At 40.8% G+C, this 15,245-nt stretch overlaps 1 protein-coding gene across 2 annotated transcripts; it reads right to left on the bottom strand.

Annotated features, from left to right (window-relative positions):
• Positions 1 to 867: 867 nt before the first annotated feature.
• On the bottom strand, positions 868 to 14,494 carry slc35e1 (solute carrier family 35 member E1). Of its 2 annotated transcripts, XR_008572770.1 has the most exons (7): positions 14,147 to 14,494; positions 11,187 to 11,257; positions 8,044 to 8,181; positions 7,568 to 7,693; positions 7,229 to 7,474; positions 4,264 to 5,571; positions 868 to 4,163 (listed from the first exon to the last, which is right to left on the bottom strand). XR_008572770.1 is itself a non-coding variant. In XM_054790744.1 (6 exons), the coding sequence occupies exons 1-6, from the start codon at positions 14,472 to 14,474 to the stop codon at positions 5,341 to 5,343; spliced, it is 1,140 nt and encodes a 379-aa protein (XP_054646719.1). In that variant the 5' UTR covers positions 14,475 to 14,494; the 3' UTR covers positions 868 to 5,340. The 2 variants fall into 2 exon arrangements, 1 of the variants encoding a protein (XP_054646719.1); XM_054790744.1 differs by having other exon boundaries at positions 868 to 5,571.
• Between the last annotated feature and the right edge of the window lie 751 nt (positions 14,495 to 15,245).

Raw genomic sequence — 15,245 nt, 5'->3', positions numbered from 1 at the left:
GATGCACTTTTTCTTGAATTACATATAACTCCTTTGCATATCTACATGTGTTTTCAAAATATCAAAGTGGCCCTTGCATCCTTTCAGTTTTCCCCTACCTGAAAAACATGTGTACCCCTGCCATAGAGCAATGAACATGCAATTCAAATACACCCATCCATCCATTTTCTATGCCGCTTATCGTCACTTGGGTCGCGGGCAGTTCAAATACAGAGTAATAAAATAACATAATAACATATATGACATTTAAAACCGCATTACAACTTATATATCTTCCAAAAACGCTGTCTTGCTCCAGTTTTTGTCATGCTCTCAGGATCAGGAAGTAAAAAAAAAAAATGTATATATCTATATGTCTATCTATATATACTGTATATATATATATACACACACACACACATATATACATATACATATATATATATATACACATATATATATATATATATATACATATATATATAGACACACACACACACACACAGTATATATGCAGCCATGGGGCCAACTTAAAAGCTCATGTTTTTGTGTAATTTAATTTCAACAACGTGTATCATGAGTGATGTATTTGATATCAGTAATGCACTGAACTGTATTTTTACATTTGGGAAAACATTCTGTATATGTTGCTCATCTATTTTGAATGCAAGTTCTGAATGATCCAAGCAATTTCAATGTTTAATGAGGTTTGACCAAGCTTGAGGGTGTACGTCATGCTGTATTTTTGAAGTATTAAATATGCTTTATGTGCAAACAAAGTCCCTATTCTTTTCTTGTCAATAGATTTTGTTAAATGTGAAGCCTTAGTTGTTGACTGCCCCACTGAAAACATATTTAAAAAACAAAGACACGGAATACAGATGAGTTCAGTATTGTATTTATTTTTTTCCAACATTTAAAAATAGCATTTTCTAAATCATAGGCAGCGACAATTGTTTGTAGCTGCAGCGCTGAATATTTTGTACCAGGACAACCATAAATAAAAATCTATAAACATTACTTGAGTAAAAATTCTTAAAGACACACAAAAATAATAATCATACAATGTGTTACAAAGTTATCACCCCTTCCTTATTGACATGTATTGTACACCCCAGTGAATCCACCACCCCACACACACGCACGCACACACACACAAAATAACTGATGGTTTTAGTTTAGTTCTCTAGCAGTGTCCACTGGACTCAAATAAACAGCCAGCTTGATCCCGACAATCAGAAAGTATCATCAAGTTCAACAAGGCAAGGCTTCCACCCCTGTGGCACACTTTGCTTTTGGCAACACGACCGAGGAACAAAACGTGATATGAGCAAGTAAGAATCAACGCAAAGTGCTGAGAATTAACCTGACAAGCTTCTACCTTCAGCAAGTATGAGAAAGAGCAAACACTACAATCCAACACGTCGCTTACAATGTGTCATTTCTTAGTTGGTGCCACAAGCATTTTTTTTTTTTTTTTTTACTGACAAATGAATGCAGTGTGAGAAATTACATAGCAAAATGCACAGTACCTACAGGATACACTATTACACAAGAAAAGGTAGATATTCGACTTTTGAGATGACTATACTGTAACCCTGACAGGAGAATTCAATTTGATCTATAAACTTTTGAATACACACGTCCAACCGTTCAATGTTTCACTACTTTTGCACAACTTCCTGTTCTCCAGCATGTAGCTGAACAGCAAAATTCACAACAGAACAAGGTTTTTGCAAGTAGTTTATGTCCTCATACATAGTGGGCCACAATGAATGCATGATTTCCTTCCAAATAAAACATGTCTTGACAATCAACATGTCCTGTCTTTTACATATTTTAATAGTTGATTGCAAATATGCCCTACGGGGATTTCTAACATGAGTATGACTAAACACACTTGATACTTAAATAATTAGCACATTGTCTCTGAGAGCTTTCAATTCAACTTACTGTGTGGCTATTTTTGTTGATTGATGCTTCCCTTTCGTGCAAACAGTTGTACAACCGCTGACCACAACATTATGCATGAGCTATTAATCTTTTGATTTAGTGATTGTAGTTTACTGTGGTGTATACTGCACTGCATCATGCTGAACGTCGTTTATTATACTGTATGTTGCAGTAGTAATGTTGCCAATAAGGTAAACAAAATATGAAAAACGGCATCATACTTGAAATGTATCATGAAGTGCAATTGTACACCAATGCAAATCATTGTAAGGGCTGAACTTTTGATATCGCTTCTGCACTATGTCACTTTCAGGCTATGGTTATGACACAATTTTCCATGGTAGAGGAATCATATGAGACATAAACTGACTTATTCAAATCCTGTGTATCGAGTGGAGTGTTTTACCAATATGTACCCATACACTGCAGCAGTGGTACCGACACAATATAATAAAGAAGTAACAAGAAGCCATCATGTCTGGTGAAAAGAGTTGGACATCGCGCATCGATGGGAACCGGGACTAACGTTCCGATTCACCCGGATTCGTTCATTTTTTACAAGTTCGGTTCCCACTTTTGGTGATTGACTAGTTCCGCCGACTGGAAAAAATGTCCGAAGAACACCAACAAAGAAGTTCGTTTTCATTCATTTCAACTATGGCCAGTGCGCGACAGATAGGCTCAAACATACCCCTGCAAACCTAGCGTGCAAACCTAGTGGCATCGAAAATGGATGGCTGGACAGAGTGTGCGACGGCGCTCAAAAGTTTGGCTGAAATTCTGAAAAAAAAAAAAAAAAAAAAAGAATGGCCGGTGCAGTGCCACGGCATCAAATGCAAAGGAGGGTGCACCACACCACTAACATGATTCAACACCTCCGGATTCACGGTGTACAGTGTGCCCTGTTTTTGACACGCTACACCAGACTTCTTTCAACCAACCAGGTAGGAAAGTAAAACAATAAATTATGTCGATCATCTGCCAACATTGAAGCAGCAAATAAATTCTACTTTATACTGCGAATACGGTGGCCAACTCCAGCTAACGTAAGGCTGTGTACTTTTTCATAGACAAAACGACCTGACGTTAATGCTACCTTCAGCCAGGAAGTTGACCAGACCCCGCGTTAAGTGTTGCTCCATTCACCGTACTTGTTTGATATTCAGCATGCAGGTTAGTAGGAACTCAGTAAGATTTAGTCTATTCTGCATCATAAGTCACTCTCCAATACATCAACAACAGGATGTGTGTAATTGTTCTTTTCATCAGGTTTCCAAACATATATACAGTATAAATAATGAACATGTACTCCTATGTAAAGAGACTTCAAAACATTTATGTTCAAGATCAATGGTTTGATATTTATATAGAGGCTGAAAATAGCCTTGTGAGAAATTCATAGTAAAGTAATTCATAAAAAGTTCATATAATTTAAAATCAATCATGGAGACATTCAGACATTTCATCCAAGAACTTTGGTTAGCGCCCTCATTTAAACCATGCAAACTTTTATGACCCTAACTCAAAAGAATCAGAATCGAGAATCGTTAGGAGCCGGAATCGAAACGAGGAATCGGAAGCGGAAACGCTCAAATTCAAACGATGCCCAACCCTACTGGTGAATAAACAATATTTTGAGTTCCTTGCAGAAATATTTTGTCCCCTCACCACCAACATGACAATGCATATTCCAAAAAAAACTGTTGAAATACACAGTATGTAAATGAAAAACAGTAGTAGAAAAACTTGAACCATGCTTTAAATCGCTGCTTTGAAATGTTCATTGTCGGTTTTCAATAAATACACGATCGATGTAATCGATGACAATCTTGTCCTTCTACTTCCATCAATTATTGCACAAACCAAACCTTTGATTCCATTACAGGTCTATCCAGTGACTACATCAGACTAGCTGTTGAAATTAGAACATTGGGACTGCACCACTACAGCGCGCACTCTTACTTGAACATGTTGTTCTTTCAATATGTGCAAACTCAAGATGGGCCTCTATGACACACACACAAAAGAAATATAGGACAGAGCAGCTTTGGCTCAGGTTGACACTTGGCCTGACAGGAGACAGGATATCCCACTCTGCCTAAAAAGCATTGATGATAAATAAATATCAATGACCGATATCAAAATACTTCACTTGATAAGACTGCAGGTAATGGGTGCAGCATAGCATGATTCATTTTCATGACTGGAGTACACCTCCTACGTAGGATTCTCTGGAAAGAGGGATAAAAAAAAAGAACATCCTTGCAGTTTGAATCTGTTGATGCATGATGTGGTTATCGAATCTGAGGCAACTGGACTCTTCTGACTTACCTTTAATCCAAAAGGTTTCTTCAGTTCAGAGACCATCAGACTCCTGAGACAATCTTTGGGGGACCCATCTTAGGATTGGAGGAAATATTGTCTCATTCCACAGGAAGAGTGACCACCGACGAGCCGTTTTGCTACCAAGCAACCGAACGACCTATTGCGACGCAGGACGGTTTTTCACCCGGCACACCTGATAACAACGCCATTGTGGCCACCCCTCAGGGACATACAGCAAACAGGGAGACGCCACACTTCAAACAAACAAGAATCCAGTTGCCTCGATTCAACCTTTGCAGATCACCATGATCTGGATGACTGAGAATCTACACACTTTGTAAACCTTAATTTTTTAATTATTGTTTTAGATATCTACCTAATGCTGACAACAGATGGCTTTATTTGCTGCCCTGTAAGAAAATATGAATGGTCACTGACTGTTCCGCCTATCAGAACTTGTCTCACACTTATTTCAAATTTAATAGGACAGGCACGCTTTCTGTGGGTGTGTGTGGGCTAATAGATCATGTTTGACCTATTAGACTGTTCGGATAAACTAGAATTTCAACAGTTTATGCCTCCTCTTGCCTTGACACCAGCTTAGCGAAGAAGAATACAAGCCTAAACTCGAAACATTAATAAGGCTTTCCCACTAAATTCTGCTCGGTAACCGTGAAACATGGCAGACTTTCGGTGTGAGGTCACAGTTGACATCACTTCCTTCGAAAGTGAATCAAAAAAATACAAAATGGTGTGCGTGTGTTGTGAAACGATGGCTTTCTCCATGACTAACCATCTGTAAATGAGCGCTGTGTGATCAGTCAGAACCAAAGTGATCGACAGGATCACACAGCAAGGTTTAGACAAGAAGGAGCATGGGAGAAGTCAAGTCACTGGCGCTTTCATGACAGACCCGTCTCGCTTGCTCTTCCTGTGTGGAGCGCACAGCACTGAACTTGAAGTCTCATGTTTAGAGCAGACCAGTGAAGTACTGCTGCTGAGATGGCATCTACACACACACACACACACACACACACACACACACACAAACTAATGTCTATGAGAGCAACCCAGACTTCCCTTTTACACCACGTATTGGTGGTTGCTGTTGTAGTTTGACGTGTAGGTCTGGTGATTGTACTGGAAGTGGTCGGTTAGCACGTTGTTCCAACTGTGCTGCTGCGGCTGTGAACCTTGGGAGAAAGGCACTGACCCATTGGCCTGAAGCTTTTGTAATGCTGGGTTGTTAAAGGACATCAGATCCTGTTTGCTGCTTGGCAGCAGTTTCTTCTCTTGGTTAGCATCGTACTTGGCCTGTCGGCACAATATTAGCATGGTTAATAACATTCTGATCATTACATGGACTTAAAATATCATTTGGAGTACATTCGGTCCCGTTACACCACGGACAAAAGTATTAGGACATCTACAACAGTTTCCACTCTTTGCACGTAGAGTGGAACCCCCTTATATTGCTGCTCTTCAGACTGGCTGACTGTTCAAACCCGAAATCAAAGCCGAAACTAACCATTGTTTGAACATTTACTTATGACATTCGCCAGAGACGTGAGATTGGGAAATAAAAGGATTTTTGAACTTATGTCAGTTTGTTGACATGGTTTCCCTCAATTTGAGCATATTTTTATTTAGATTCTTCCGTTTTCATATGCTATTGTAGCAGCAGGAGTCTTGTGTCTGATTCAGGGATTGGGCTATAGGGGGCAGTGGCGTTTGCCTGCTAGATTGAGCCAGCCCAAGAGCGAAGAAGAGTTGCTGAGTAGCGTTGGTCACTTTGAAATGTGGAGTGCGTCTTGCTGTATACTGTATAGTGCTGTTTTGTAGACACCAGCAAAAAGCTGCTGATATGTGCAAATCACCCTGCCTTATCATCACTATATTTTATACTTCTACTTAAGTTCATTGTCTTTCTTGACTACAACGACAATAACATTGAAGCCCCTTTCCGCCACTGAAAGAAAAATAATATCCCAATGGTAAGTCATAATTCTGAGATAAGAAATTGGTCATGGTTTAATCATTTTGAACATGCATACAGTCACACTGGAGTGCATCACATGGTACGATTCGCAGTTCCACATGTCTAAAAAGGAGTAGGAAGAAGCAAAGCTTATTCAACCCTACCCCCCATCCGTTTCACATCAATTGCAATACATTTAATAATTTATAATTATGAGATAAGAAAGTCATAATCATGAGCTAAAAAGTCAAAATTACGAGCTAAAAAGTCATAATTATGAGATAAGTCTGTGTAGGCTCTCAGTCGTACTCGATTATGAGATAAGATGAAAAAAGTCAAAATTCTGAGATAAAAAGTCACACATGCCCTGCGATTGGCTGGCGCCCAATCCAGAATGTTCCCCGCCTCTCGTCCAAAGTCAGCTGGGATAGGCTCCAGCATACCCACGCTAGTGAGGATAAGTGGCATAGAAGATGGATGGATGGATGGATGTGTGGATGGATGAAGTCATAAATATGGGATATAAAGTCAAAATGATACATGATACAAACTCACTGGAGCCTTTGTCACATGGCGCTCGGCACATGCACAGTTTGTATGTCATAACTTTGACTTATCTGAAAATTATGACTTTTTATCTCATAATTTTGACTTTTTATCTCATAACTTTGACTTATCTCATGATTAACACTAATAATTTTGACTTTTTATCTCATAATTATGACTTTCCTATCTCATATTTATGAGTTTTTATCTCAAAATTATGACTTTCTTATCTCATAATTATGACTATTATCTAAAAATTTTGCCTTTTTATTTCTTAATTATGACTCACCGTATTTTTTTCTTTCAGTGGTGGAAACGAGCTTCCATACAATAAAGCTTTCACACATTCTTAACAATGTAACAATGTAACACCATGCTTTTATGATGAAGCTTATTTTGCGCTAACAGGAAATCAAATTTTAATGCTGTGAAACTAGGGTGACTCACCTTGTTGTAGAGGAAGACCCCGACAATGGCCGTCATCATGCCCAGCACATTGGTGAGCGTCACAGGGTTACGCAGCATAAACAGTGAGATGCTGATAACCATGATCCTCTTGGTCGCATTTGCCACGGCGTAGCTGAGCGGGCTGACCAAGTTAAGCACGCTGAAGGCAATGACGTTCTGCGCAAAGTTGCAGAAGCCGCTGATGAGTAGCAGTATAACAGTTCTGGTCCATCCTGACATGTCCCACTGCGAGGACCACACGAAAGCGTTCAGCGTCAGAAAATCTATTAAAATGCTGTTGGATTCAACTAAAAAGCGTGTTAAGGAGTAATTACACACCAGATCATCATTGACAAGAAAGACAGAAAGGTCCACCAGCACCCAGGTGGGCAGCATGAATATGACAGCATTGAAGCCCAAGATGTTGAGCAGCCGCAGGTGGTGGATCCGAGTGTCACGCAACACCTTAAAAAAAAAAAAAAGACCCATACATGAAGGTTGACTTCCCACAAGGATATAAGCCTCTAGAATGCTTCTGTTTTCCACTCTCAAGACAAAATACTGAAGGATTTTGCCAACTGTGATAAAACTGTAATGAAAAGGAAATGCTTCATATGTCTGTTTCAAATTTTGATGTTTTTCTTTTCAATGTTTTCTTCTTTGATGAGTTTCATATGTAGAAGTCTGGGCCAACGTTTGAGGAAAAACACCCCAATAAAGTACAGGAACATGAAGCAGATGTTGGCCTTATATGGCAGAGTTATCTAATGAACCTACACATGTGACAAAAATGTAAACAATTTAACTGGATGTACCTTTTTGGAGAATATATTCTGTAAGGAGAAGCAGAGCGTGGCAGCCAGAGCACTGATGAGACCCGAAACATCGAAGGACAACTCTGTCACTGTGGCCAGCAGCACTCCGCCGATGATGGGGATGAGAGATATGTACACCTTCCATGTGGACCACACAGATCAGGGAAGAAGCAACAACAACAACAAAAAAAAAAACATTTGAAGAATGATGATTTGATTAGGATTTTTGAGAAAACTAGGAATTATTTTGATAAAGATGTAAAAATATTACCTAGCTTATTTGCAGAGCACAACAAAACAGTAAACAAAAAGAACATAATTAATGGTTGCAACCCTGCTGAATCTGACACCAGTGTTTCCCATATAGTCATTTATTTGGCATTTATCTGTTCGCCCTTGCTCATAACACATTATGACGGGGCTGTCTGTGAATGTAGCTTGTCGTTCCAACTTTGTACAGTCCATTTGTATTTCTAAACATATTTGATTTGCTTTTAATGTGTTTTTGCTCAGATTTTGTCTTCCACAGTGCCCATAAAAATTACATGCACTGGTGTTGCAGACAATTACTCCCGTGGGAGTCTCTCACGTTTAGCAAATGTGTCCAAGAGCGGTGGATGTTTCAGGAAGCCGTGGTGTTGCAAAAATGTTTCAGATGCGTGATGAGGTTGGCCGTATTAAACTTCCCTGGTCCTGTGTCCCCATAGAAAATTTGTGCATGACAAGTTTTGAACTCAGCTGCAACATCTTTTTTGGACTGAAACTAAAAACACAGCTACACAGCTGACATCACATCATCCTTGCTAAACATGCTAGCACACGCTGTTGTGATCATGTGGGTTCTACAAACTAAATAGAAGGGCTGCTGCTGGATAGACGTGCTGGGGGAGTCTGCTTGTAGCAGAGTGCCAATATTGGAGATTTTAGATGCAGGCTAATATAATCCCATAGGGGTGTCCCGTTCCGATCCGATATTGCTACCTGCATGTCGAGTCTCCAATATTGGCACTCCGATACAAGCAGTCCATTCCAGACTCCAGCAGCCCTTCTATTTGGCATGCAGAACCCAAGTGATCACAACAACAACAACATGTGCTAGCGCGTTTCGCAAGGAGTAGGAGTGATGTCAGCCATGTGGCTGTGTTTTTTTTTTTTTGCAATCCGATAAAGACGTTGCAGCTGAGTGCAAAACTTGTCATGCTTGTCAAGTTTCCCGTGGTGACACAGGACCAGGGAAGTGTAATACGACCAACCACATCGCGCATTTGAAGAAGAATTTTCGTAACACCACAGCTTCCTGAAACATCCACCGCTCTTTGATTTGCAAAGCGTGAGAAACTCCCACGGGATGGCACAGTCATTGGCTGTAACACAAACGAGCCAGCCTCTGCCGATGGTGAGTAATGGCGGCCTTAAATGCTTCAGTGAGCACGTCGAGCCTCGCTAAATTGTGCCTATTGTCGATAAAAACCCAGATGTGTCAATAAGTAAATGGGTCCGTTTTTCCTCATTCCTACTGTTGCTGACTATTATTCTCTGTTCGATTAATATCAGTTTATCAAGCCTTTTCTAAACACTACATGCTACGAAACAAGTCATAAAAATATGTATGACCTGTGATGATATCGGATAGATATCGGCCAATATTCAAGGCCGCAATATCGGAATGGGATCGAAAGTGAAAAAGTTGTATCAGGACACCCCTTATTAGAAGTAATATTAAGTGATCATAGTCATCTAGATAAGTCATAATAGTGTTTTTTAATTGCTGTTATTTTGTTGTGACACCCGTACTTGTATTATGTTGTTAAAGCGCTTGTGTTAGATGTCATCTTATGCAATGCAAGGCTCTTGGCCCAGTTATAGCTACTCAAACAGGACCTATGCACGTCATATCCAGCTACATTCCTCGTCTCTGTGAACACTGCATGCAAGGTAAACATGACACGTGGATGTAAGACGCAACAATCAAGGTCTCATTCACCCACTCTTGTTCAGCTATGTAGAAATCAAGCTCTTTTGGAGAGGAAACTAAAAGGAATGCTAATTTGTGAGAAGGACTTAAAAGTGCTCATGACACCAAATCACACACTAATCGCTGACCACTATCTTGTATCTTGCAGTGCCAATCCCTGACAGTCAAACAACACAATGTACACCTGTTGTGGCCGTTTTTTTGTGTGTGTCATATCACACTCATCACAGCACCATGCCAGTGAATGTTATCATTGTGTTATTGTTTTGAATATTGCGTTTTGCTGAGTCCGTGTGCCATGAAGCGTCTTTGATGTGACATCACAGCCAAGAAAACTTTACACTCTCATTATTCTTTGTTTACACCAGATTGAGCATTCTACGGGATCACTGCAGGGACATAAGAGTCGTCCACCGCGAGTTAGCCTCTCAAATTAAGTTATTCTAAACTTAGGAAAGTGTTTCAAACGAAGCGGGGAAGAAAGACAAAGTGAGAAGCCAAAAATGTACCACTTCCACACGGAATGGGAGGATAACTTTGTGTCCACTCTCATGTCGGACATGCCATGGCTGACCTCATGCAGTGTGAAGGTCATGTCATGTCTCACCAATGTAATGTTACAGAAGCCTCGTGACCAGAATACTACATAAAGCTTGTCTTTCAATATTTTTTTACTAATAGGCCATAGTCGACCACGAAACAGCGACCATTTATTAATTTTTCAAAAAAACATGATAGAGTGAGGAAGCGATGTTTGATGCGTGATGTAGCGAGGGATGACTGTAACTAGTGTTATTATTATGATGCATTGCGCAAACGTCATTATTTGCATACCCAATATGATATAGTGTACCTTAATAGTCAGTACTGATGCAAAGATTAACAAGGAAGTAGTTGCAGGATATTTTCAATCATGTCAATAAAATCCTATAATAATTTATACATGCTCATACCATTGTTTCTCTATCATGACACAGGAAGTAATGTTTCCTGTAGTTTTTAGCATAGGCAACCAATACCCCATACCAATTCAAACCACATTAGCGCACAACAGTAGGTTGGAAAACTGTCAGGTAAATATGAGCAACAGTACAGTCGCACCCTGTGCCTGCCACATCACCACAGATGACACACTGCAGCCTTTGTTTGCCGTGTTCATTCGACTCACCTTAGTCGTCTGCTTCTCCCTCATGATGATTCTTGACAAGAGCACAACCCATATTGGCATTGTCGCTTTGACTGCAATGGACACAAAAAAAATAAGGTTGGAAAACACATGACAATGAACTTGTTCAAATGACACTGATCAGTTCATTCTGGACTAAACAAAATCTTACCATGCAAAGGTGGTGCAAGCTTGGCAAAATACAGATAAAGCTACAATGAATCAATTCAATAACTTTACCTTGAACAGTGTTAACACTGCCAGCAGTTTTTAAATTTAGTCTTAGTCATTGTCTTTTGACTAAAATGTATCTCAGTTTTAGTCATAATTTAGTAGGGCTGGACCGTTTTAATTGGCCAATTATAGCCATCAGACATTAATTGATGTACAGCAATCTTAACACCTATTTTCACTGATAAAATGCAGGTAATATGGTGTTTTTCTCAGAAATGTGTTCTGTTAAGATCGCTATTAAAGTGGTATTGAAGCCGCACTCGTGGCGGCTACTAGCTAGCTCTGCTGTCATAAAACATCAATATCCTAAGCTACTGGTTCAAGCGCCGTTTATAAAAATGAACTGCAAAAACTTCCCGAGCCTTTCATCGGTCTCTTTGGCTTTATTGAACTCCTGAGACCCTCTACATTTTGCAGGATGTTCTACTTTATTGACATGCGCATATTAAAAAATTACCGGAATTTCCAGGTATATTAGTATTATTAATATATTATTTGACTTTCTGACTGGGTTGTTCAACAGGATCTTAGATAATGAAAAGATGCCTGAGGAATGGAGGAGTAGTGTGCTGGTGCCCATTTTTAAGAACAAGGGAGATGTGCAGAGCTGTGGCAACTACAGAGGAATAAAGCTGATGAGCCATACAATGAAGTTATGGGAACGAGTAGTTGAAGCTAGACTAAGGGCAGAAGTGAGCATTTGTGAGCAGCAGTATGGTTTCATGCCAAAAAAAAAAAAAAAAAAAAAAAAAAGAGTACTACAGAGGCAGTATTTGCTTTGAGGATGTTGTTAGAGAAGTACAGAGAAGGCCAGACGGAGCTGCATTGTGTTTTGGTAGATCTGGAGAAAGCTTATGACAGGGTGCCCAGAGAGGAACTGTGGTATTGTATGAGGAAGTCTGGAGTGGCAGAGAAGTATGTTAGAGCGGTGCAGGACATGTATGAGGACCGTAAGACAGTAGTGACCCCTGAAGGGAAAAGCCGAAAGGAAAAGAAGAAGAAGATGCTGCTACTTTTTTTCTCACGCTTTGAACCCTGAGGCTTGTACATTTATGGATAAAAACTACATTTCCCATGATGCTTAGAGTGAAGCTTCAGGAAGCAGTGACATGGACGAGTGAAGTCCAAGACAAGTGGCTGTCACGTTCATAGGGTACATGCTAACTTCGTTTTTTAAAGTGTCAATTAATCTTACTATCTTGTTGTCATTATAATACTTATGGCTTGTCTTCACAACAATAGTTGTGTGTCGAAGTTGTTCAACATAAACTCCTGTCAGCTATTCAGCGTCTTTATCACAGTATATGGGGGCGGGGGCTAGCTACGTACTGATTGAATACACTGCATGCTAGCTAACAGTTAGTTAGCAAACGCTAGAATGAAAGCACAAAAGCGATAGTTTCTAAGCCGAATGCCGCAGTTCCAGGGTGGATGTGCTGTGGGGCATTCGTCCCGGCGGTTGGCGCTTGCTGGGGCGTTTGATTGGGCAAAGTGAATGTATAGTGCCGGGCGTCGCGAGCTCGTGATACCCAGGGTATGTGAAGTGGTGACGCCCCCCGATTCGTAAGTGCTGTAGTGGACATCTTCTGTGCCTCACACAGATACACTACACTTGAGTACCATCTAGTGGCACAAATGTGACATGACACAGTGCTCACTGAATGATAAAGTTCATGATAATATGGTCTAAAAAAAGATCGAAATGATCAAATCATTGTCATCATTTACAGCACATTTATCGACCAGCTAAATTAGTTATTGTGACAGGCCTACGTATGAATGCTGCCAGCATTGCTGCAGTGGTTGATAGAGTAAGAGGTACTCTTACTGTATCAAATTTGTCTGCATGATTGTCCCAAAACGAAGCTTCTTCTAAAGATAGTCCGCAAACATAGCTGAAGACCATCAGACTACAGACATGGATTAGTGGATGGTGTCAAGTGTGTGGTAGTCACAACCGTGCGAGGAGCACAAAGACAAGTGTGTCTTGTCCACACTCAAGTATGGTGGCGGGAGTGTCATGGTCTGGGGCTACATGAGTGCTGCCAGCACTGGGAAGCTACAGTTCACTGACAGAAACATTGACGCTAACATGTACTGTGACATAACGCAGAGCATGATGACTTCCCTCCGTAAACAACTTTGCAACAAGCCCAAACACACCTCCAAGATGGCCACTGCTTTGCTAAAGACGCTGAAGGACTTTCAAGCCTGTCTCCAGACGTAAACCCTATTGAGCAAGAAAGAGGAAACAGGATTCCAGACGCAACCTGTGAAGCTCTCGTGAACTCCATGACCCAGAGATTTAAGTATGTGAAAATAATGGTAGCCACAGAAAATACTGACACTGGACACAATTTGGACATGTTGATTAGGGTCGTAGTCACTTTTGTTGCCAGCGGTTTCCACATAAATTGCTGTGTATTGAGTTATTTTTCAGTTTACACTGTCTTACAAGCTGTGCACTGACGGACATTATATCAACAATTCATTAGTTCATTTGCTAGCTAGCACTTGTGTGAGAGATAAAAGCTGTCTAATTTATCATGCACGTAATTAGCACCACTGAAAAATGTTCAGCGAACAGGACCATGAATTGAATCCAGGCCCATACGTGAGTTAAAGACCCGAGTTAGCCTAAAGAGCTAACGTCAGCTGATGACATCGACACACGAATAGGGGTCGGTAGTCATACAACATACATTCTGCCCCAAATGAAGTGTACTCACCGGTGTGCGCGTAGGATACCGGTACCTTCCATATGCTGAAGTGAGCCGACACCGATGCAAAGTATTTTCCGAAAGCTAAAGGAAGAATGGACCACCAGTAGTACCTTCTTGGTAGTTCTGTTTTGGGGACTCCCCATGCTCGCAACAACGGCGGGAGGAAGACAACAATTGAGAAAATATGAAAAAGAGACACCGTGACCGGGTATGGGAATCCATTGAGGATGATTTTGTTGATGACGTTGCCGCCTGAGCTGACTGTGTACCAGCACACACACAGAACAACTATCCGGAAGCCTTCCCTGACCTGAGCCCGCTCCACCGCAGCCATCTTTCACAGCGGAGTGTAGCGTCACGGGCAGCGTGTCTGCGGCACCACTCAGGCGAGAAGCCGGTCGCAAGTACCAGAGCACACTGCTTCCGATTTGATCGCCTTCACAATAAAACACACACAAGTTTAGTCTTGAAATGGCGTGAAGGGGATATTCCTCTTCCTGTTAATGCCTTGCATTGAGGCACGCTTACGCAGTCAGCTCGTTTTTTATTGGCCGACATTTTCTAAAAAATAAAATTAATTCATTGTTAATGAACTATAGCATTAGATAGATTAATTTGCTTTAAATCAGAATCAGAATCAACTTTATTTGCCATGTATGATAAGGATCCTGACACAGTGTACAGCAGGCATAGTAGGGTAATGTTCCTTGATAGTATTCATATCATTTTGTCACCAGAGCAGGGGTGTCAAACTCAGTTGCATAAAGGGCCAAAACTGGAAGCCAACTGTAAGTTGTGGGCTGAACAGGACCACAACTTTTATCCCTATTCCCCGTGCGCCCAGTGCGGATTGGAACATACCAACTTTGCATACCAATATAATGCACCAGGCAGCGGTGGTTGCATCTTCAGGCTGAGAAATGTGCATTTTTCAAAAATACTCGTGATTGTGTCCATTCATTCCTGCTTGAAATTTCTACTTTCCGGTCTCTGAGGCCGCGAATGTATCCTCACTGCTGATTGGATGAACCAGGAAAAAGGAGAGGGAGACGGATGCGGATATATGACTGTGGTTGTTTTGGCGTGGTTGTTCGTTTCAGCGACC

This window comes from Dunckerocampus dactyliophorus, chromosome 10 (genome assembly GCF_027744805.1).
Source record: "Dunckerocampus dactyliophorus isolate RoL2022-P2 chromosome 10, RoL_Ddac_1.1, whole genome shotgun sequence".
Taxonomy (NCBI): Eukaryota; Metazoa; Chordata; class Actinopteri; order Syngnathiformes; family Syngnathidae; genus Dunckerocampus; species Dunckerocampus dactyliophorus.
The sequence above is the reverse complement of the archived record's forward strand: the minus strand, read 5'-3'. Positions and strand labels throughout refer to the sequence as shown.

What these genes read in the sequence shown, in the direction of transcription:
- slc35e1 (XM_054790744.1), bottom strand. Translation starts at nt 14,474, where the DNA reads ATGGCTGCGGTGGAGCGGGCTCAGGTCAGGGAAGGCTTCCGGATAGTT. An exon ending in TTCTTGTCAATGATGATCTG is followed by an intron (nt 7,475 to 7,567) that starts GTGTGTAATTAC and finishes TGGTCCTCGCAG; the next exon opens with TGGGACATGTCAGGATGGAC. An exon ending in GGGTCTTCCTCTACAACAAG is followed by an intron (nt 5,572 to 7,228) that starts GTGAGTCACCCT and finishes TTGTGCCGACAG; the next exon opens with GCCAAGTACGATGCTAACCA.